At 40.5% G+C, this 23,119-nt stretch overlaps 1 protein-coding gene across 4 annotated transcripts in view; it reads left to right on the top strand.

Moving 5' to 3' along the window:
- The window catches only part of RNF19A (ring finger protein 19A, RBR E3 ubiquitin protein ligase), a 58,379-nt gene extending 40,117 nt beyond the window's left edge, over positions 1–18,262 (top strand). For all 4 annotated transcript variants that reach the window (XM_037378947.1, XM_037378949.1, XM_037378946.1 and 1 more), the window contains 8 exons: positions 4,452–4,660; positions 6,647–6,791; positions 7,384–7,546; positions 10,963–11,077; positions 13,164–13,325; positions 13,847–14,060; positions 15,481–15,624; positions 16,024–18,262. In XM_037378947.1, the coding sequence (XP_037234844.1) occupies positions 4,452–4,660; positions 6,647–6,791; positions 7,384–7,546; positions 10,963–11,077; positions 13,164–13,325; positions 13,847–14,060; positions 15,481–15,624; positions 16,024–16,714 (1,843 nt within the window). In that variant the 3' untranslated portion in view covers positions 16,715–18,262. The remainder of the gene's footprint in view (positions 1–4,451; positions 4,661–6,646; positions 6,792–7,383; positions 7,547–10,962; positions 11,078–13,163; positions 13,326–13,846; positions 14,061–15,480; positions 15,625–16,023) is intronic.
- The last annotated feature ends 4,857 nt before the right edge of the window (positions 18,263–23,119 follow it).

Raw genomic sequence — 23,119 nt, forward strand, 5'->3', positions numbered from 1 at the left:
ATGAGCAGTGAGTCGAAAGAAGAATAGAAAGAATGTTGGAAGAGAACAAGCAAAATATACCGACTATTAGGTAGATTAAATATTCCAATGTTAATGTTCAAGTGCTTAATATTTAGGAGGCTTTCAAATTTAAATTGTAAGAAACATCTGAAATACAGTTTTGCTTTCATATTTTACATGACATCGAATTAGCTAATGTGGGTCAAAAGCAGGAGCTAGAAAGGTTCTGGTCCAGTGTGGATGGGATTGTGGTGGTACAGTTTGAGCAGAGAAGGAAAAACTGCTTGAGAGATGGATTGGTTGCCTGAGCTTGTAGCAAAGTCATGTGGACAAAACCAATACAGCTTACTCTTAGTATTTTGATACTGCAAAAGAAAACAACCACTAGAAGGCATTATTTGATAGGCAGAAGTGTGCTTTGCTCAAGTTTCCCTGCGTTTTTGTGTTCTGTTGCACAGCGTAAGGGGAAGCATGTAAGAACGGTTAAACCGTTTTCTGTTAAACTGTGCTTCAGTGATTCAGATACATTTTTAGAATTTCAGTAAGTAGACTAAGGCAGATTTGTTTAATGGAGACTTTTTGCCTTGCTTAGTTTTTGTGCCTCAGTTTTGTTGTTTGTTTTTTTTTTTTTTAAATCCTGAGTATCTTTAAATGGGCAGAAACTATGATGATGATCGCTGTAGATTATATCATCATAAAATGTCTTCAGAACAAACTTAGTTCCGTGCAATAATGTGGGACCACAGCAATGTTTCAGTCTATAGCAAATATTTAAATGTTGCTTGAGAGCTGCCTACTGCATGCTTCTTACTCTGAGGGTGGAATCCTATGGAGAAAACAATATATTGCCAGGCAGCTAAACTGTGCCAACGTTTATGTGTGAGGGGAACAAACTAGTTGCTATATGGGCAACCTTAACTGTACTTCTGATAACATAACTTTTTCCTAATATATGTTTCATGTGGTAGGGAAATGCGTCACAGCAATAGGTGGATTCTGGTTTTAACTCGCAGCCAGTACAGATACACAGGTGGTACCCCGTCACTGAATTCTCAGTACGAGTTTAAAATTGGATGAAGTTGGTCACTTGGATACTCTTCAGCAGGATCGTTCTTTATGGTTGTCATCCTAAAGAAACAAGAGCTTGTGCAATCACATTTTGTCTTTTTCCCATCCTGCTCCTGATCCCTTTTGAAACAGTTAGCATCTTCAAATGCAGTGGACAGAGGGGGTTGAGCATTCAGCATAAATTAATCTAAGAAGTTTCCGGGGGGAAAAAACAGAACACTTGAGCAAAAGAGTAATGCCTCCAGCAAGAGAAATACCTGCATGTGAATGCTACAGTTACCTTTTAAATTTGGCTTTCCAGGCTAGCACCACCTGGCAAGTGGGATGTGCCTGGCTGGAGCCTGCTGCAGCACTGGTCTCTCACCTTGCTGCTAGTCAGGGGAACTGGGAGAAAACACCCAGAGGGAGGTGGGAAGAAGTGGTAGCAGTATAGAAAGTAGTAAAGGGGATTTATTGTTGTTGTGGAGCATAGAAGGGGGTGGGGGAAGGAATTGTACAAGCATGAGATTTAGGGAAGCAAACACTGTTCAGGCTTTCACTGAACAGCCTGTGCTGTCACGCATTGTTTAAAGATGAGGTATCACATACAGCACACACAAACTTCAGATCAACAGACGTTTGCTTTCACAGTTATGTGGTACAGCAGTAATTGCAGTTTCTAATTGCTTTGGCAACTGTAATCAACTTGTACAAAATGCAGTTAAAACGAAGGGCGCTTTTTTTCTGAACCTTTTTTTGATACACAGTACTGGCAGAGTGCATTAGGGTTGTGATGGTAGCTGACCTGATATTGGCATGGATCAAATACTTAATGAAGGAGCTGGATGGAATGCATTTACAAAATTTGCTATTAATCCCAAGTAGGAGAGGTGCAATAACTTCAGAGGGTAACATTATTTCCTAAAGTTGTCTTTAGTATTAGAAATAAGTCCTGTAATAAATAGGAAATAGGTGCAACGTAGAGCATTTTGGTAGGAAAAATGTTCTGCACAAATAGATAAAAGAAGGAACTGAGTGGATGGTGCACGACAGCACTTTGACTCCTCAGCAGTGATGAAACATGTGATGTAATATTGTTTCAGGATTTGTGCATTGCATTTGGACAAAGATCTGGACCAGGTAAAGAGCAAATAATTATAAAAACTTCGATCCATGAAGGGAAAAAAGAGGGAGAAAACTAGATTAGTCTGTTATAATGTTGGTTTTTTCTGCATCGTGGGCCCCTGTGTACTCGGGAAACAACAAAAGAATAGTTAAGAAGTAAATTTTTTTTCCAGCTGTCTTTCACTCTATTGCGGGTAAAAACAGGTCCTAGAGATGGCAAAGCTGGAACTAAATGGATCTTGAAACAAAGTCAACTGCAGTCTTAAAGCGTATTACTAAAATATTTTTTACATACTTCTGTCCCAGTAGAGAGCTGCTTATGATCTTCCCAACAAGAGAACTATGGATTAGTTTAGAGGAGAACCTCTGCTGCAGTAGTTACGCCCTGGATGAGCTGCCTGTGAGCTGTGAGGTCTCTAGCACTAAAGCAGTCTGATGCCAGAAATGGTCCATACCACTGGCACCACAGTCGTTCTGACCCTGGGCTAATACACTCTTGGCTGTTGGTGCAAGCTCAAACGCATCTGGACTGTTGTTGTTACCTGAAACACTGTAAAGGTCTGGACGGGCTTGCAGCCTGCCTGCGGTGACTTTGTAGGGGACACTGGCAAATGAGTGATCCTTCCGTGGGGAAGAAGCATGGTTAAGGAAACCTCTTGGGCTTTGTTCCAGACTAATTTTTTGAGATTCTGTTTCTTCATATCAGTTCTCCAGTGTAATTTTAACAAGCCTTAGTGAATCAGTATTCCAGGTGTGTTCTGTCTTTTCTTCTGTCTGAATTATTTGATGGTTTTCCTCTGAGGTTATATTGCTGACGTTATTAGAAGAGAGCAGCGATTCCTAGATGTTATCTTTGTCAAGCAAAAAGCAGATTGGGCAAAAGAGTACCAATTCTTTATTCCTCTTCTGGCTGTATATCTTTCTTCAATTACTTGCTCTTTGCCTCTCATTTTTGTTTTACTCATTATTACTTTGAATTTTGTTGTTTGTCCCTTCTCTCAGCCTAAGAAGAACTTCTGGCTTTCACATCACCTATAAAATCAATGTAAAATGTTGAAATGAAACCTGTAATCTTGTACAGTTTTAACTGGTATTTTCCCCAGTCTAAAAAGTTACTTTCTAAAGGTATGCCAATACATGAATCCCAAATGGGGAGTGCTTTCAGGAATGCACTCTTTATGAGCATCAGGAGGTAGGATATAAATTGATCCTTCATTCTGTGACCTACAATTGAGATTCCTTGACAGAATATTAGTGAGTTTTGGATGTATCCCTGTATGTTGAAGCAACGGCATTTGAATCAGTCTCTTTGTGTACATACAAAGCAATTATCTCTTCAGTTGCACTAAGTGGGAAAATAGAGCTGATTAACTTGGCAACAACGTAGAAAGTCTAGCAACTATTGAAACAAGATTTTTTCCTTGGAAAGTAAGAAATATTTGAAAACAATCTCATTTTTATTTGTAACTGCATCATCTGAAAATTAAAGGTTGAAAACTGCTGCTTGTTTGCAGAACTTCATGGGGGGGGAACCTCAGACGTGGTTTTAAAATACTGATGAAAGGGATAGGATTTGCATTAACTTCACAGAGCTTCAGATTTAGCTATTCTAAAATGAAAATAGCTAACTTTTCAGACTGCTGTGTGAATGGGAATAATTCTTTAGTGTCATTACTGATAAAGAATATTTTGAGTTAATTTATGCAACTGCTATGAATTGGGCAGAGTGTGGAAATAAGCAATTTAGTTTCTTAAAATAAAATTACCTTCATTTGAACAGCCATAAATTTAGGCCCTGCTACATTTATAAATCTGTTTAAGCCTATTCAGGGGTGACTGTTCACATAAATAAAACTATACATTGTTTTAAGTGTTCATACCAGCGGGCCTATTATTATTTTCTATTTAAAAGAAAGCTGTTGCATAAAATCATTGGAAAAAAATTACAATGGGTAGGAATTGAGGCATGCACGTGTGTATATACAGCTCTAGTATTAATATAAACTATAATATACATTTTCTGTATTTTTATCATGTGAACTTCAAAACGCAAACCTGATGGAGGTGGTATTTCTGTACAGTTTTAATCTAATGCAGTAGTGATAGTGGTGTGGAAAGAGGCAATAAGGAACCTTTGCTGGCCACCTAATGTCAGCTCCTGATGTCCACTGCCTTTGTACCTGCTTCAGCTGCTCTGGCAGCTGTCTTGTCTGCTTTGGTCTATAGATAGAACTGGGTTTATTAACAAAGCTCTCTCTTGCCCTTCTTGATCATTCAAGATACGCTGTGATCGCTTTTGGATGTGCCAGCTGTCCCAAACTTACATGTGGACGAGAAGGCTGTGGAACTGAGTTTTGCTACCACTGTAAGCAGATTTGGCATCCCAACCAGACCTGTGATGCTGCTCGCCAGGAGAGAGCTCAAAGTCTGCGCCTGAGAACAATTCGTTCTTCATCTATTAGTTACAGCCAGGAGTCTGGAGCAGCAGGTATTTATGATTAGGACACTGTCTGTAAAATATCTTTTTGGTACATCTGCACAATTAACCCCAAAAAAGAAAAGAACGGAATAGTGGCATGGTAGATACTAGCTGCTTTGTGTTTCAGAAACATAAAATACACAATTTTTAGTTTGAGTTCAAATTTTAAATGTTGTAATTTGAAGTATTCTGTGGTCAGAGAACCTGACTTCAATCTTAGAGGCTTGTCAGTATTTAAAGTTCTTGCTTTGTAGCTGAAAAATGTGAAGTCAAAGGAACTTGCTGCACAGCATTCTGTGTGTTTGGCCTGCTGACTTCATTAGTTGTATCACTTACACACTGGGGACACTTATTTTCTCCACTGTAGGTGAAATTTCACAGGGCTTCTAATAAAAACAGCTGTTAAAAATAAAAGAGAAACACTGATTTCCTGCTTTCAGAATAGACCATTTGTCTGATGCCATCTCTGATGTTTGACATCTATGTTTGTTAGTACTAATTTCTGTTTTTCAATAAAATGCTCATCCGTTTTTTTCTACCAGAAAGCAAACAGTTTCATCTCTTAAAATAGAGCTTGTTTGTAACCCCCAAAAAAGAGAATAAACTCTATTCAGAGTAGTATTTTGCAGAGAAAGAGTTCAGTTTGCTGTTGGTAAGGTTTGGCTCTGAATTATATCAAACTGATTTATTTGGCAGCTTTTGTGTCTGCCTGACCAAACAAGGTAGATATTTGGGGGAAAGTCTCTCTTGCACCTTGAATTTAGAGCTGCTGTTCTCCAGTCCAGCTGTAAACTTCAGAGTCTCTAAATTTGTGGTTTGTGCTGGCTTATTTTAACAAGGCACCTCATCTTGCCTGAAAAATTGGCACCTTGCTCTATTTTCAAATCAATTTTAAAATAAACCTTAAATAAATTACCACACCAGCTCCTTTCCTTTCCCTTTCAGTCCCTCTCAGCATGAACAGCAGTAGCTCTGCCGTACCTGTGCTGTAAGCACTTACTCAGTTTAGTTACCACCCTGTAGGTTGTGCATCTGTCCCCATCTGGGAATAACTAGTGCATCCTTTCAACTGCTCGCTGTCCATGTGCTCTGGACTTGGTGGAGGTGCTGTGTTCTGCTGGTTCTGCATCTCCTTGGATATTCTTTATACCGAGTATAACCCCTCTTTGCCCTGTGTCCTACCTTGTAGCACAGAGGCAGTAAACTTGGACTTCTGCACTAGGAACTGCAAGTTATTTCTGCTGCTGTGAGTAAACAGCTTGTCCCAAAGTGCAGATGCTAACCAGTAATGTGAAGGAACGAAGATTGCAGCTGTGGTTGTGTCAGGGTACAAGTACTTCACTGTTGCTCAATGTGACCCCTTGTTTGTTAGTGATAGAGCTAGTCATTTAACTGCATTTTTCAATATTTGAGTTGGGAACAAGGAGAGCCTCCAGAATTTTCTTCTTGCCACATTTTTTTTTTTTTTTTCCCTAGGGAGTAAGTAAGTATTAAGTAGGACTGTGAAAACGAGGAGGTTGGTGATGCCAACAAAATGCACTTAATGTGGAAGAGGAGATGGATTTAAGATAAGAAGAAATAACAGTGGAGACTGAATATTGAAGTAAAAGATTCATAACAGCATGAAATGTAAAAAAAGGAATGTATTTGAAGAGACCATATTATCAGTCCTGTATTAACATACATATTTAATGTCCAACTCTAACATATATTGCATTAAGCTTAGAAAATCCTTTTGCAGAGTGTATGCATTAACTATTCAATTACTTGAATGTGATCTAATGTGGTGTTTTCATTAGTTTTACTCAGTCCAAGGTTTACAAATACAAATAGCTATCAAGTCATTGCCAAATCAAGATTTGTGAAGCAAACTTTAGAATAAACTACTTCTGCTTTTCAGATGATTCAATCATTTTTCCCAAAAATATGTCTGTGTTTTGATTAAATTTGCTTGTCTAAAGAACTGACATGATCTTAATATTCATTTTTAAACAGCTGATGACATAAAGCCATGCCCACGGTGTGCTGCTTATATAATAAAAATGAATGATGGAAGCTGCAATCATATGACTTGTGCCGTCTGTGGCTGTGAATTCTGTTGGCTATGTATGAAAGAGATCTCAGATTTACATTACTTAAGGTACATTTCAGAAAAAAAATTGGTTGGTAATTTGTTTTCTAACATATATAGAAGTAGATTCCTGGGTGCTGTAGGTCTGGCTTTCATCCTGTTGGAGTAGAGATTCACAGTTGAAGTATCCGTATCTGAGAATTAAGTTTTCGATGCACGTATTTAAATTAGTGCTTTGTTACTTTTTGTTTTAAAATATTTTTCGAAGTTTCATGCATGTGATGTGTACTTAGTACAACAAGTGAAGTGTTTTAGATGAACATACCTGCTATTTTTACTGATGTCTTAGTACTGCTGTATTGTCTTCAAAAGAAGCAATACAAAAACTCTGATTGAGTTTCCTGTGAACCACAGATTGGCATGTGGTAATACGCAATATACTTCTCTTTATGTTGCAAAATATGCTGTAAAGGCAAAAAAGAAACCAAACAAAAAAAAACCCAAAAAAGACCCTGAAGCCATTATAACTGGTGATTTAGTATCCATAAGATCTGTAACTTGACCCTAAGAACAATAATTTTGTAACTAGAGAACTGTTCAGTAGTATATAGTTATTTTGATTTATTTACAATTTTTTTACAGTTTTTCATCTTTCTCTTAGCCCATCAGGTTGCACATTCTGGGGAAAGAAACCGTGGAGCCGTAAGAAGAAAATACTGTGGCAACTAGGGACGCTTGTTGGAGCTCCTGTAGGAATTGCCTTAATAGCTGGCATTGCTATTCCTGCTATGATTATTGGAATTCCTGTGTATGTGGGACGCAAGGTAAAATGTGCTACAGCTCCTAACATGCTGAAGGTTTTACCTTCAGCATTGTATGACTTTGGGTAATACTATGTCCGGTTGGCTATCTTCACCAGCCTTTAAAAAAAAAAAACAAGACAAAACAGTAAAACCAAACAACTTTCAAAAAAAACAAACCAACCCCTGAATTAAGGGTGTATTTCAACTGTACAGGAAGGAGAAGCGGTGTTTTTAAGAATGAAGTTCCTCTTAGGCAGAGCACAAAACACTACACAATTTCCAATGTTTGCATCTTGCCGTGGAAGTTCCTGCATGCTTTTTCAAAACTGTTCTGTTTTTAATCTCTGGTTTCCTTTGGGTCCCTTAGAATTAAACAGTATTTGGAGGAGAAGGAAGGCAAAAAGGAAATTCTTGTTTCTCATAAAAGCAGATAGTTAGAGTGTTTTAGTATAAAATTCTGCTAGTATAGGCTTCTGCATGCACACGTTTAAGCATTTATACTCAGCAGCTTGGTAGTTGGCTTGGGCCAGTCCACCATGTGGAGTAGTGGTTAGTGCAGGTAGCTAGACGGCATCTATCTTCATTTTACTGTTTGTGGTAATTGGCTAGAAACAACCATGTTAATCAGAAAGCAGCTGATGTTTCCTCTCAAAAATAGAATATCTTTTAGTATAAAGTAAATGACAAATTGCAAGGAAAATACATCTCCCCTTCGTAATTTAGGACAAAGTAGTAAGTTACCTAAACCTTCTGAAAACAGGCTTTTTGAAATGGTGACTTGGTTCAGCGGGTGATAAGTGATCAGTTACGTTTCCTGGGTGGCATAATCAGAAGATTCATTTTTCTGCTTTTATCAGCATGGATTCTCACAGTGAATGGCACAGACATGTAATTCTGCATTTATAGGGGTGAGGAGGGGGGAAGTGTGTCTCTCTCGCATGAGCTGTTGCTGCTAGACAAAAAGACCAGGGATGCAGCTTTGCCATTGTATTCTTTTTCATCTTTGTCCTTCAAGCAAGTACTCTTACCTTCTGCTAGGGTTGTTTTTTGACCCTTATGTTTTGTCTTAGTCCCATACAGCCATTGGAACCTTATAAATAAGAGGAAGAAGGCGGCAGTTACCTCTTTCAAATTACTATTGTATGTTCTGGTTTTCCCATTAGATTTTGGGATAGGTCTCCATCTCTGGCCACCTTTCATGTACTAACGGTAAAGTCTCAGAAAGTTAGTCTGTGAGGGCAGCCTCATGAGCATTTCCATTGCACCCCACTGCTTAATGGTCATTTTTCTATGACTCCCGTCATGTTTGCACTTTTCTTCAAAATGTCTGATGATGGAGATTCCACAGGTTCTCCAAGCCTACTCTTCTTCGTAAAATTGATTTTTCTAACACTAATGTAAATTCTCTTCCTACACTATATTCTTACTGCCCTATATTCAGCTGACATAAGAAATCCTTTTGCTTTGCAATATCCCTTTACATCTTTGATGATTTTAAAGTCTACTTTCATTCCTTTCTCTAAAGAAATCTAACACTTGCAGTTTTTCTCATTTAGACCTCTGATTCCTATCTTCTGTCCTGGATTTGTTTCCCGTTGTTCATATCACCTTTGTTTTTGTCCAGTTTGAGTACAGCAGTGAAGCTGAAGCATTACTGCTGCTGAGATAATGAAGGGGTGATTCTGTGCATGTAACTGCCAGTTATCTCTTTTCAACGACATGCTATTTTCATTTTGTGTACTCTAAAACACATACCCTTCCCCACCATACTGGTAATTTAGGCAATTAGTCTTTCACTAAGGGTAATCTTGAACTCATTACCATAGTGCTGCATCTTAGTCATTTCAGGACGTTTTTTCAGCTTCTCAAGACTAGTACTAGTTCTGGCATTCTTGCAACCTTGCCAGATTGTGTTGACCTGAAATTCAACGCACACATTCTTTTCCTTCCATCTTCCAGGTTCATGAAAATGTTGAATACTCTTGGATCCAGGGCATATCTCTTGGAAAAAATATTGAGTGAAGAGTGTCAATTTGAGGAGTAAAAAACCCTGATGACAGCTTAGATGTCTTCTGCCAGTTTTGCATGAAGCTGATAGATTTCTCTACTCTGTTTCAGTCTGGACCATTATAATCTTTCTGAGTGTCATACAAGAAATTGTCAAAATGTTGCTCAAGTCAGTGCATCACGCACTGTTTCTCCCCATCCTCAAGGCTAGTTACCTTGTCACAGAAGAAAACTAAATCAACTTGGAAAAGAATCAGTGTGACCTTATTTATTTCATGCATTTGCTTTAGTGTCTGCAAGTTCCCAGTTTTCGGGAAGTGAAAGTTCAGTTCACTAGTCCTTAATTTTCCAGCTTTTTGTTTTACACCTTTTTATTATTGCAGCTTAACTTTTCCCAGTTTTCCTGATTTCTGGGTTTTTTAGACATTTTCTATGAATGATCATTTTCAAAAATTATTATTAGTGGCTCTGAAATTGGGCCTGCTTGAGATACTTTTCAGGTTGTCTCATGCAAGTACACTAACCCGCTGTTTTCCTGCAGGCCTTATTCCTTGTCACCAGTCACCTGGCTCACAGTTGATCTTTAGTGACAGCTAAAGGGAAAAAAAAAGTTAAACAGGCCTCCAGTTTCATCTGCTGGCTGTCCTTCCTTTTTGTTAAATAGCAAATTGATCCATTTTGGTCATCCTCTTACTAGCAATGTACTTGTAGAATAATTTCTTGTTGACTTTGATGTCCCCCTTTTTGTCTCCTCTATTTTAACCTTTCTGATTTTGTCCTGACACACTCATGCTGTTCCATTATACCCATTCATAGTAATCTGACCTACTTTCTGTTTCCTTAATACTGCTGCTGCTTCAGTAAAGGAAGCTTCGTTGTTCTGTTACAACTTTCTGTGACTCTTCTGCATTGGAAGAGTTTGTGCTTGTGCTGTGATAGTTTTCTTAAGGAAGTGCTAGTCCTCTCTTTTTATAGATACAAGTCTTGTAACCTACCAATGTTCTGCATTTATTGAAATCCCTTTTCTTCTGGCCCAGTATTTTTATTTGGATACTTTAGTCATTATTCAATATAGTGATTTCTCCCATTAATTCTGTGATCCTGAAAATGTCTGCTTTTCCCAGTCATGTCAGCTGGACTAATGATTCAAGAAACAAAGCTGTTAAATTATTTAGCTCTTCTAACTTGAGGCTGAAAGTACATGCTTAGTTGCTGGATGAAGGGCTTCCAACTTTTAAAAAGTTGCCTAAAATTAAGAAATGTATAAGTTTTCTTTTCTTTGAGATACAGAGTAAGTTGACATAAAACGTGGTCTCTCTGGAAGAGAGCAGGGTAGATTCCAAACAATAAGTCAGTTCTGCCATCCTTGCAGCAGTGTGTTACTGATGATGATAATACTCTAAAACCCTTTCTTCTTTTCTCCTCTCAAGATTCACAATCGGTATGAAGGCAAAGACATTTCGAAGCACAAGCGAAACTTGGCTATAGCAGGTGGTGTAACCTTATCTGTAATTGTTTCTCCAGTTGTAGCTGCAGTAACTGTAGGTAAGCAAATACTACTATTTTGTGTATTGGTAGCACCTTGCAACCAGAATTCTGTAAGCACTCATGAATAAAAGATCTGGAAAGTCCGATAGTTTCCTTTTATAGGTGAAGGAACCAAAACAATAAGGAGTCTGAGGTTATACATTTGTTGGGGCAGAATGGAGAATACAGTACTTTGGGAAATGCTGCATTAAAATGAAGAATTAAAAGTAATTTTTGTCTTGCAAATCAAAGTTTCCACATTGTCATATCTGGCTTTTAAAACTGAAGTACTTAAAGCTTTTTTAAATGACTGACCAAGAAAAAACTGTTGCTACAGAGTCTTATTTGTATTTGAATAACTTCATATCAAACTTTTCTCAACACAGAAGCAAAATACAGTCTCTTACACTTAACATTACAGTGGTTGACAAACTTTGTTATGCTCTGGCAGTCAGTTTGAATTCTATCATGTTCTTTCTGATAAGGATTATTGAGGATAGCATTTGAGGAAAATCTGGCTGTGTATTACAAAATACTTGTCTCATCTTACCATGTAATTTCAAGATCACTGTAAACAAACCCTGATTTTGTTTTTTGAAAGGAGTGGACTTGCCCAGTACTGCCTTGCTTCTCCTTTGTTGGAGCACAGGCATCTTCACGGTTGCGTGGTAAGCTGCCGTGGATAACTGATTCACGTTAAGACCTACCATTTAGTTTTAAGCTGGATCAGTTCCTTGATCCAATTCATCATGGAGTTGTATATGCAGTGTTCCCCCTTGTGCCAGAAGTAATACTCGGAGAGGAATAAGGAGCCTCAGGAAGACAAGGGCGGCTTTTAGCAAGTGATGGTTTAAATTGGCCATGACGCTGTGACGTTAAAGTGCTTGTTAACAATGGTGGAGCACTGTGCAAACGCAGATACGGTCGTCATAAGTGTCTCTGTTGTCTGTCATCTGTCTGCATTGCATTGTTCTTCTGTAGCTGTGGTGTCAGATCCCTGCTGGACAAGCAGTGGGGACACAAAGTCTCGCAGATGTATTTATACGTCTGCTTTACCTCATTCTTTTGAGTTGTTTCTTATTCCTGACCAGAGGTAAAATTTTACTTTCTAGGGAAAGCAGCTGGCTTTTATTTTGTGGAGTTTTTGCTCTTGCACCCTTGCCATAAACACATGGTCTCCAGTCTCAGAGCATTATATGGCTTCCAAGATAATGACCTTGAGAATACGGATTTCCTCCTTGAACGCTGAGGAATTTCTGGTGAAAGGGACTTCCTATAACTGGAACCCTTCTTCTAGGTTACACTAAGGAGCCCTTGCATTGGATCTGCCTCTGTCCTCGCTTTTTCAGAATGTGCCAGCCTGCCATTTTTCAGGCTACTGTTTTTCTGTACCTTGTGTGTACTTCCATCAGCAAAGACACAGAATCATTTTAATTCGTATGCCAAAGGAGTAACTTTCATAGTCCACTAGAAGTGGTGGGATGGATGTGTGTATATACCTGTGTGCGCTTTAGCCCGATCTTCCTTTCACTTAACTCCTGACACCCTGCTCCCTAGAATCGTTTGCTTTTAAGGAAAACTTGTTTAACTAAAATTTTTAAACTGAATCAGTGTGATACAATAAATGTGAAAGAACCCACAGTAATAATAGTGTTAAGTCCTATTAAATTGATAACAAAGCCCTGTCTGACTTCAGTGGATGTGAAATCAAGCGCCTTATTAAATCAGTAGCGGTACTAACATTTTTAGTTGAATAACATTTGAAACACGTCTTTGCTATTTCTGCTTCTCAGGTGGAACGTTATTACAGTCCCCAATGGAGCTTATATGAATGTTTGAAGTACTTTGATTTTGTTTGTAAAAGAAGTTAGGGACCTACTGGAAGTATTCATTCATCGAGCATTAAGCTTCTCTGCCTGCCAGTGGCTGATAGAGGACGTTCTGCCTGCTGAAAGTACTTTTCCTGTCATTTCACCTTAGTGATTTACCAATATTTCTTAATTTTGCTCCCTCCTGATCTCTTTAAAGTGTGAGATATTAAGTAATCGTGGAAAATGAAAGCACTTTTATGAAAGGCTCTAAAAAAATGCACTTTCCTCTGTAGGTATTGGTGTTCCTATTATGCTGGCTTACGTGTACGGAGTGGTACCGATTTCCCTCTGCCGAAGTGGAGGCTGTGGCGTGTCAGCAGGCAATGGAAAAGGTGTCAGGATAGAATTTGATGATGAAAATGACATAAACGTTGGTGGAACAAATGCAGCTATAGGTAAGAAAATTCAGTGTTTCATTTTCTAGAAATATGGGCTCTGTGACACTTTTGATGGCCTTAGATACTAGAGTACTTACTTCCAGTTAGGCATAACTTCTTTTGGTTGCTGAAGGCCACCCCTCAAAAGAGGATAGCTTCTCTGTGTCCACGTTGTGCTGTGCTGTAATACAGACATTACAGCTTTTCTTGCCTATTTTAATCAAAGCCAGACTTGAGTCTTTTCCATAACTAAAGGTTGTAAGGCAAAGTTAATGCTGCTTTTTCAGAATCCTGGCTCGTGGAAGCTGGCTGGCTTTTTTTATCTATAATAAGGGGAACTAAATGCTGATCTGATGCTTCTATTTTTTAATTACGTGGCAATATTCTTTGTGATGGGCTCTCTCTGTGTTCCATTGCTCCATGTTGCCTGTCCTGTCCATGGTTAATTTTTCGGTCTCTTGGGTATGTGATGTCAGTTAAGGAAGCAGAACGGTTGTATAATGGTTATGCCTGACAAGCCTTCTTTTATTTCTGTCTAGATACCACTTCAGTAGCAGAGGCGCGTCATAACCCTAGCATAGGTGAAGGAAGCGTCGGAGGACTGACTGGCAGCTTGAGTGCAAGTGGTAGCCACATGGATAGAATAGGAGCCATTCGAGACAACTTAAGTGAAACCGCTAGTACCATGGCCCTGGCCGGGGCTAGCATAACAGGGAGTCTCTCAGGAAGTGCAATGGTTAACTGCTTTAACAGGTAAGAGAGAGGCTTTTTACCTTACAGTATCCCGCTCTACCTGTAAGCAGAGGAGGTGGTACAATACCACTGGGTGTTTCATTTTTTTCTGATTGGTTCCTATTCAAAGGAACTGGTTTTGGGAGATGGAGACAGTTTCTCTCTGACAAACTTTTTGGTTTCCGAGAGATCCTGTCAGGCCACAATTCTCAAAGAAGATTTTGAATTCTTTTCAGGGTGAGTGTGGGGTCTGAGATCTTGTTCTCTTGCTTCCCAGGAGAGCAGCCTCTACCCAAGAGTCGGAGGGAGGCACCTCATGTCTAACACGGTTGTGTTCTCTGGTGCATCTCACCCCAAAGTCAGAACTGCTGACTTGTTCAGTAATCTACAGGTACCGAGCGGTGCCTTCAGAACGCCTCTGTGGGGTGTGGATTCGAAGTGGCCTTAGGCAGGAGGGGAGGCAGCTGGGCATCTGGACTTGCTGAGGTGGCAGCTTCTTGTCACTTCAGTGCCCCATGCCTCCTGTGAATTGCAGCCTTACTGTTTGTTGGCTGTCCTGCACCCTGAAGAGTGAGGGAGTGTCTGGAAAGGATTGTTAACATTTAGGATTTGGGGTGAAATTTGTTCCTTAAATTGGGTGCTAACACTGCTCGTTTTCTTGAGTAATTCAGAAATCGGGGCTATATAGAACAAGGAGTGCAGGATTGCATAAGGGAACTGTTAATGCTGGGACAGGTGTTTCAAGCTGTGACTACTGAGTGAGGTATACCTATCCTCCTCTTCAAAGAGCTGAGAGTGGAAAACAAAACAAAAACCCACTTGCAGTTCACTGTCAGAACACAGATAAACACAGCATTTGGAAAAAAGCTTATAATTTGATTTCTGGCTTATCTGCTCAGCTCAATTTAAGATTGCTCCGGTTTCTATTATTCCTGTTGATAACAATACAGTATAAAGCAGAGTACAGAATGCAGTTCTCTGCCTGTTACTTGATCAGTAATAATTTTGCAGCTGGAGAAACATGGGACCTATCATGTCTTGAACTTATGTACCCTTTGATTGGGGTAGGTTTTTTCCTTTTTTTTTTTTTTTTTTTTAGAGTACAGTACACTTATGTGAAAGAATTATAGCTAATCCTGGAAGGTGTTCCTGTAAATCTCAGAGAGGAAATAATCCAGAACACATTGCGTTTTTCTTTGTTCGGAAATTAATCTGTTTTTGCTTTGGGCTCTGTGTGTTTGTTTTTAATCAAAAAAATAGTAATTTTTGATGGTGGGAAGAAAGAACCTGTTTCAGTAGGGTAAATATGTGCATCTGTACTGGAGTAACTAATACTCAACTACTGAATGGTGAAGAAAACTCTGTGAGGTGACACTAATTTTCAACTAGTGTGCTTTAACTGTAGTAACAGTATATGTGCCTGTTTTTCTTTCTCTCCAAGACTGGAAGTACAAGCAGATGTGCAGAAAGAACGATACAGTCTGAGTGGAGAATCTGGCACAGTTAGCTTGGGAACGGTTAGTGACAATGCAAGTACCAAAGCAATGGCAGGATCCATCCTGAACTCCTACATTCCTTTGGACAGGTAAGAGAAATGTGGTGAAAAAAGAAGATTAATAAGCCTTGCTTCCTAAAGGGTATTCTAAGCATGCCTCAGCTGTTCTTCTTGAATGCTTAGCCTTTGAAACTACGAATTTTGTTACAAATGGAATTACATGTGACTGCTTACGTTTCACCATGGTTTTTTCCAAAAAGCAACACCATCACTGTTGCTCAGTAAAGCGTTCAGCGTTCCAGGCGTTAGTGTTTTAATTTGAGCTGTTTGTTTGGTTAAACACTTCACTCGTCTAAGACACGTTAACATTTCTCTAACTTTATTTTGCTGTGTGTCTTGGAAAGCAGCAAGAGTTTGCTTTGCTGTGCTAGCTGGCTTGTCTTATGTCTCAGGTGACCACTTACGCTCACGGATTCTTTCACGTTCTAGGGAAGGCAACAGTATGGAAGTGCAAGTGGATATTGAATCAAAGCCAGCCAAATTCAGACACAACAGCGGGAGCAGCAGCGTTGAAGATGGCAGTGCTGCGGGGCGCGGCAACGCCGGGTGTTCGGCCACCTGCTTGCCAGAAAGTAAATCTAGCGCCACCAAGTGGTCCAAAGAAACAACAGCGGGAAAAAAATGTAAAGGTAAACTGAGAAAGAAGAGTAGCGTGAAGATAAATGAGACGAGAGAGGACATGGATGCTCAGCTGTTGGAACAACAAAGCACAAACTCCAGTGAATTTGACTCTCCCTCTCTTAGTGATAGTATTCCATCTGTAGCAGATTCTCACTCGAGTCATTTTTCTGAGTTTAGTTGCTCAGATATGGAAAGTATGAAAACTTCCTGCAGCCATGGTTCCAGCGACTATCATACCCGCTTCACCACAGTCAGTGTTCTCCCAGAGGTGGAAAATGATCGCTTGGAAAACTCTCCACAGCCAAGTGGAATCCCTGTGCCTGTTCCAACAGCCCCCAGCACTGATGTTCCACAGCTGAGTTACATTGCTGAGGAAAGCATTAATAATGGATCGTCAACAGATGTAGATTTAGGTGTTGGTGAAGCACTGAAAGAAACAAACAACAACCATTCACAACATGCTGTGGAATTAAGCACTACTATTCAGACTGAAATTTAAGCCTATAAGCGCTGCAAAAATGTATTTACCACTAAAGAACCCTGTCTGAAAGCTGGTTGAATTACATGTGACTTCTGTAAGTTTCAGGTGACCAGCAGAAGCAAGGTTTTGATACAACTGCATTTTATATATACTTGTCTGATAAGGTAAAATACTTCATATGGATCTTAGACCTGTGTGAAGAGACATGAAGGCTTCAACCAAGTGCATTACAGCAGTACAAATACATCCGTGTTTTGTATTTTTGCCACAACTTTGCTTGAAAGCATATACTTGGTGTATTTAGAGAAAAACTGGTAAATTCTTAAGATGTTAAATGCTGAATTGAATAATATGTCCTGCACTGTTCACTTGGAAAATACGGGGTTTGGGATAAATGGGTGTTAGCTGAGCATTAGTGACTTAAAACCATTCTTGTGTGAACTCTATTTAAGGGAAGCAAAAGTTCTGCAGAGACCTATACAAACGTATTTCAACAGTGAATATTTGTAATGATCATTTTGTTTCATAACTGGACGCACTGTATTTAGAATGCATGTAGGATGAACCGCATATCTTCAGATGGATGTAGCCTGTGTCAGAAGCGTTTGTATGTGTGTAAACTTTGAGCAAGGTTATGGCATTTTTTCATAATTTTGAAACAGAAGAAATTGGTACTTAATATATGGTGGGATGGAGACGTCACCTGTGAAGAACAGTGGAGTTACTTATTTATTCATGCAACCAACCATGCAGCAGATAAGGCTACTTTATAGTGTATAAAACCTGTAAAATAACAATCCAGTGATTTATAAGCATTGTAGAAAAGCAGGTGTGGTCACCTTTCATTAGGGGGAAAAATGGTGCCCCATCAATTCTTGGTGCCTTTGGAAAAGACTGGGTTTGAAGTGCCTGGTCGTTTGAGGATTTTACTGTAATGTTTTCCAGAATGTCCTCTTTGGCCACCTTGGATCACAAAAGAAAATTCTAGTGAATAAAATGACTGTGGTAGATAAATATATAATAATAATGAAGTATTAGCCTACCAAAGACTCACTCAGGCTTTAGTGGACGTGACATCTCTTTGCAAGACGTGCATATCTTCAGTCCAGAATCAAAGTGCAGTGCAATGACTGCCCAAGTGCAAAGATGGGTTCCAAATATGCTGGCTTTTTTTCTTTTTATTTTGCATACGGAAGATATACAGCTGAACACAAACTGAAGTTGGCCAAAGCACCTGCACTGTTAACATTTTTTTGCTATGTAATTCACTAAAATGGAAAAAAAAATAATTGTGAATATCAGAATAACGGTTAACAATGTTCTGTCTTGTGTTTCATGTGTTGCCATTATGGTGCTACTGGAAGTTTGGTTGGGTAAAAAGAAAATGCCGCAAGCTGCAGTCCTCTTCCATGACTTATCCTCACCAGTTTCAGTAATATGCTTATAACACTAGTGCCAGTTATGTTATTTGGTAATGCTTGTTACAGTATTTGTATATTTGCAATTCAGTTTTGCTCAATAATATGCGTGTAAACTGCATATCTGAAATAAATGTCTAAATACTGACTTCTAGTGGTCCTTTGTTTAGTGCGCTATAAAAATGCGTATGTTCCCAGGAGGAGCGCGTTTCTCCTGTGAGGTGCTGACTGCTGTCATCTCCTGTTGCCTTTAAACATTTTTATTTTATTAGGTGTGCTTTGGAAGTTGAATACTCTGATACTTTGAAATACAAGATCTGAAGTGAGTTGTGTTTTGTACAAGACTTCACCCTGATTTCTTTTCATCTTACAGAAGAGCAATCTGAGCTGCCTTTGTGGCAGGCAGGACAGTAAATGATTTTCCGAGGGGATCCACCTCTGGCTGAAGCACGTGACTCTTCAAACAAAATTGTGCTATCTTGGCATGAGTGGACAGGCTGCAGCCAGATGGCTGAGCTAAACTCAAAACTCTGCTTTCTCCATCTGAAGTGACGCTCGTCTCAGCTCACACGGTCTGTATGAAGTTCATTCTGAAACACGGCAGATTGGCCAGAGTTTCTGGGTGGTAACTGGTGGTTTTTGCTTGGCTGAACTGCCTGTTCCTTTAGCTCACTTCCTTACCTGCATCGTGACAGGCCTGGGAAGTAAGAAACTGAAATGGGTTGGAACGCATTACAGAAGATGTAGCTGGATGTGCCTCATCCCAGACCCATAGGTAAGCGATATTTATATCTGAGTGAGTAACAAGAGGATAACTGTAATGCTGGGCAGACTCCAGAGCTACAATTGGAGCATTATTTATACAATCTCCAATGGCAGATGCTGAAAGAAAGAATAAGAAATCCGATGAGTGAAACAGCGTACCCTAGAAGTGGCAGCAAGGTGTACAGGCAATTTTTGCCATGTCATCAGGCACTCTGGAAGCAAATGCAGCCTCCCCGTATTGTAGGGGTGTTAGTGGGAACAGTTCCTTTTTGTGCTTTGCTGCTGGTTGGTTCCTTCCCCCAGCCTGAACGCTTTCTAAAAAATTTAAAAAATACATTGTTACTGAAGAGTAAATGCATTGAATTAAGATCAGCGTTAACTGAACAAAGCATTTACTGTTCATCATCTTACAACAGCAGTTTGTGAATTCTGATGTAATTTTTTCAGGCCTGTCTAGAAATGTCTGTTGTAGTCATGAACTGATGTGTTACCCGATTCTTTAGGGAGAAGCTGGAGAGAGGAATAAAACGTGAGACTTGGTGAGACAGTCGTGCTTCTGTCCCTGCACATGCAGTCCAGCTGGTGAACATCCTTCAAGGCCGCCTATTTCTAAACACGCAAGTTCAATTTCTGTGCAGTCTCGTACAGCTACCTTCAATTAGTCCTCTGAAGCCAGACACCATAGCTCCATGGCATGCAGCAGAAGGTGAGCATCCGTAGCAACGAAGTTACTGCTGATGTCTCAGGCTTGAAAATGTGTGATTTGGCTTTATCCAGTACTTGTCTGAAATGATTGATACACGTGTCATTGCTAACTAACGCAATCGAACGCTTACAGCAGGGAATTGGGGGGTTGAAGACCTTTTTTGGTGAGTGTAAACCTAACTCTAATTTCTCAGGGCCCCAGTTTTGCTATGCAGGAAACTGGAAATAGAGTTTACTCTTCTAAGTAAACTTTATCAAATAACACTATCGCTTCCAGTCGTTCTGAAATAATCTTTGTTAATTTTATATGCCACATCAAGAGGGAGCATTGAAATATAGGTAAGGGGTTTTTTGTACACTTTTGGGTAAGTTTTTAGCAGAAAGCTTTTACTGATTTATTTTCCAACATTTTTATTATTCAGAGGTAATTCTTCATGAGTGCTGTTGAGACTGCCTCACTAGTTTAATGCAGCACTGAATATTGTTTTGAGTCTATAAAAAAGTAAGAGATACAACACTTCCTTTAACACACTAATGCAGCAGATGCTTCTCTTATTTGCAGATCTACCAGTGTAAGAATTCAATAAAGCAAAGTTTTTCTTTCACTGAAATAAACCACAGGAAGAATCAATTTTACACCTGGCCTTCCGACATGGTAGTTGTTTTTTCAGAAATTTTCTTCATGGTTCCTGGCCAATTTGACTAATTTATGTCAGATTGTGAATCTCAAGAGGAAATTAATTTTAACATCTGTTCCATTAGAGAGTACTTGAGATAGTTACAAGTTTAAATAGATAAAAACTGTTATAAAAGCCTTCCTCCTGATGTTTGCGTATGCTTTTTGTAGTAAAGCATCTGGACTCGTACATCCCTTCCTTTCATTGAATCAATGTCACAAACTTGCGTGTGTGAGATGATTATGGATATGTAAACATTTTTTGACTGGCTTATGTCTCCCAGTCATTTTGATATGCAAATGCAAATTAATTTAAGTAGTTGCCTACTTAGTAATGCCATTGCTTTCATGGGTAATAATGGTTTACAAGGATAACTCAGGCAGATGGTTGAAAAATATTAACTGAGTTAATGAAAAAAATTATTTCCTAAAAAAAAGTTCACTTGATTTAGGTGTTTAGGGGAAAAATTTTTGTTGCTTCACTGAAAAAGAAACAGCAAAAAATGTCAAACCCGTAATACCAGGTCCTAGGCTATGAAAAGGTCTAGTTAAAATATATTCTTTTGTATTGAGGCCAGATTGTATCAGGAAGAGGGCAGAAAGGGTACTGAGCAGAAAAGAAGAAAGGTAATAAGGTTTAGAAAGGAAAGTTTGGATTTTTGGTTGGATTTGGTTGATTGCTGTTCATAGGATCATATATCAAGGATGTGAGACATACACTGAAGGTATAGACTGCAGATAGGTGAATGTGATGTCAAATGAAGAGCTTCCAGATCCCCCCCCCCGGAAGGGACACGGTCTCGTGCTGTTCCGCTTGCCTCTGAATGCTGCCTCTGCTGCCAAGGCTGCTGTCCCCCAAAGGAGGGAGCACCACGTGCCGCTCCTGCGCATGCAAGTCAGTAGCTGTAACGTTGCTCCAAAAATCCCCCTGACCAGCTTCCCTGAGAGGACCTCCCCGGTCAGCTGCACGGGCAGAATGCAATGCCACCAGCTCTCCCGGTCAGCTGCACGGGCAGAATGCAATGCCACCAGCTCTCCTGGCAACGGCCACTGCTGCCGGTAGTAGGCCAGGACAAGCCTGTGCCCTGTGCGTGCAAGAAGGCTGCAGCGCCGCGGGTCCTGCAGCACTGCCAGCAACACCTTGTTACCGTGCGGAGGTGTGCAGAGGCTTAACAACGCTATCAAATGCTCTTGCCTTGAATTTGCAAAGTAACATGTTCAGCTTCCTCTGCCCCGGGATGCGTTGGCATCTTCCCTTCTGTAGTTGTACAAAACAACAGCCGTAAAATACTTCCCTGGAGAGAAGCAAAAGAGGCCATACTTCTAGGGGTAGTTTATTGCCAGTGTTCTAGACAATGAGTGGTGTGACTTGTAGGCAGTCTCCTGGACCCCAAAGAGGAGAATTTGGCAAGTGTCTACCAGGTCACGCATAAGGTTTTGCAACATCCTTCCAAGCAGATGCGAAGTTTCCTGCAAGGTTTTGAATGCTGCCATAAAGAAACCATTGAGAAGGTGGAACAGCCTCTGTGGGGTTATGAAACCATCTTGTGAAGATATTAACTGGAAAAGATGCTGGGACAAGTCCTGGCCAGGACACTTCGGTCCTTTTTACCCGAGCTGGAATTAAGTGCACAGCAGCATTCCCCCTTTGGGCTGTGCTTGTAGAAAGGGTCCTCTGCCAGAGGAACTAGATTGTGTGGTGCATCCTGTGGCACTGAAGGGAACCCGTGGGGCTGTGCTGAAGGAGCTTCTGTGAGTGCCTGCCTCTAGACCTCCTCCTTGTCTCAGACAAAATGGGCTGGTTCAAATTCAGACAAGTTATTGCTAAAACAGAATAACACAGCAATCTGATGGACTTAATTAGATTGAAACGGGTATTTTAAAGTGCCTTTGGGTATTAGGGCAGCAATAGAGTTGTCTTTGAGGTTGTTTCAGAGTCAAGATCCAACTTGGGTGTCATAGTAAGAAAACACACACAGTTGTGTTTTCTGAGGAGCCAGGTTTTATATATATTTTTTATAGACCTGTGTGTGTGTGTGTATTGTATTTCTCTTTTCCACAAGGAAGCAAATAACGAGAAAGGACAGAGATTGCAACAACTTTTCAGAAAGAGTTTGTGATTTTTGTGGTAGCTTTTCTGGCCTTGGTGGGGGGCTGCTGTGCAGGCACCCTGGGGTACAGGGAGGGATGCACCACAGCCGCAGGTGTAGAGACAGGTGCTCATTGGTGAGCGTGCCCAGCTGTGCGCTCCCGGCCCTGATGTCTGTGCTGGTCCCTACCCTCTGCTTCCAGAGCTGCTGGCCTTGCCTGCTGCAGGCTGCTCTTACCATGCAAAACTTGATGCTTCGTTTGTTTTTCCTTTTGTGTCACTTCTTGATTCCCCGAGTTTGGTTTCTGGCCCTTCTGGGTGACGAAGGCCCTGCTGCTGCTGCTGGAGGCCGGCTGGGGACAGGGATGAGCTGCAGAGATGCCAAGCTGAGAGCTGCAGTCCACCTAGGGCAGGAAAACACAGTGTTCAAGGTAGACAAAGTCTGTTTCTAGCTTTGCAGGGGGGGCCGCCATGTGACCTTGTTCAGATTCACTTCAGCACAGAGAACCCGAGCTTCCACCTCCCAGCTCTCGTGACGCACAGGAAGCTGCAGTGGGGCAGCCACAGGCGGGGCTGGGCACTGCCTGGGTGTCAGGACAGCACCGAGCTGGCACTTCAGCGGCACGTGGGAACCCCAGAGGAGGGGGACTGTACGGCCGAGCAGATCCGTCCTGCCGCTCCTCAGCAGTGTCCTGTGTCAGAGAATGAGAGCGCTGCCAAGTGACGCAGGCAAACAGACCTGTGTGCAAAGCTCCTGTGTGACACTTCTG

This window comes from Falco rusticolus, chromosome 3 (assembly GCF_015220075.1).
Source record: "Falco rusticolus isolate bFalRus1 chromosome 3, bFalRus1.pri, whole genome shotgun sequence".
Taxonomy (NCBI): domain Eukaryota; kingdom Metazoa; phylum Chordata; class Aves; order Falconiformes; family Falconidae; genus Falco; species Falco rusticolus.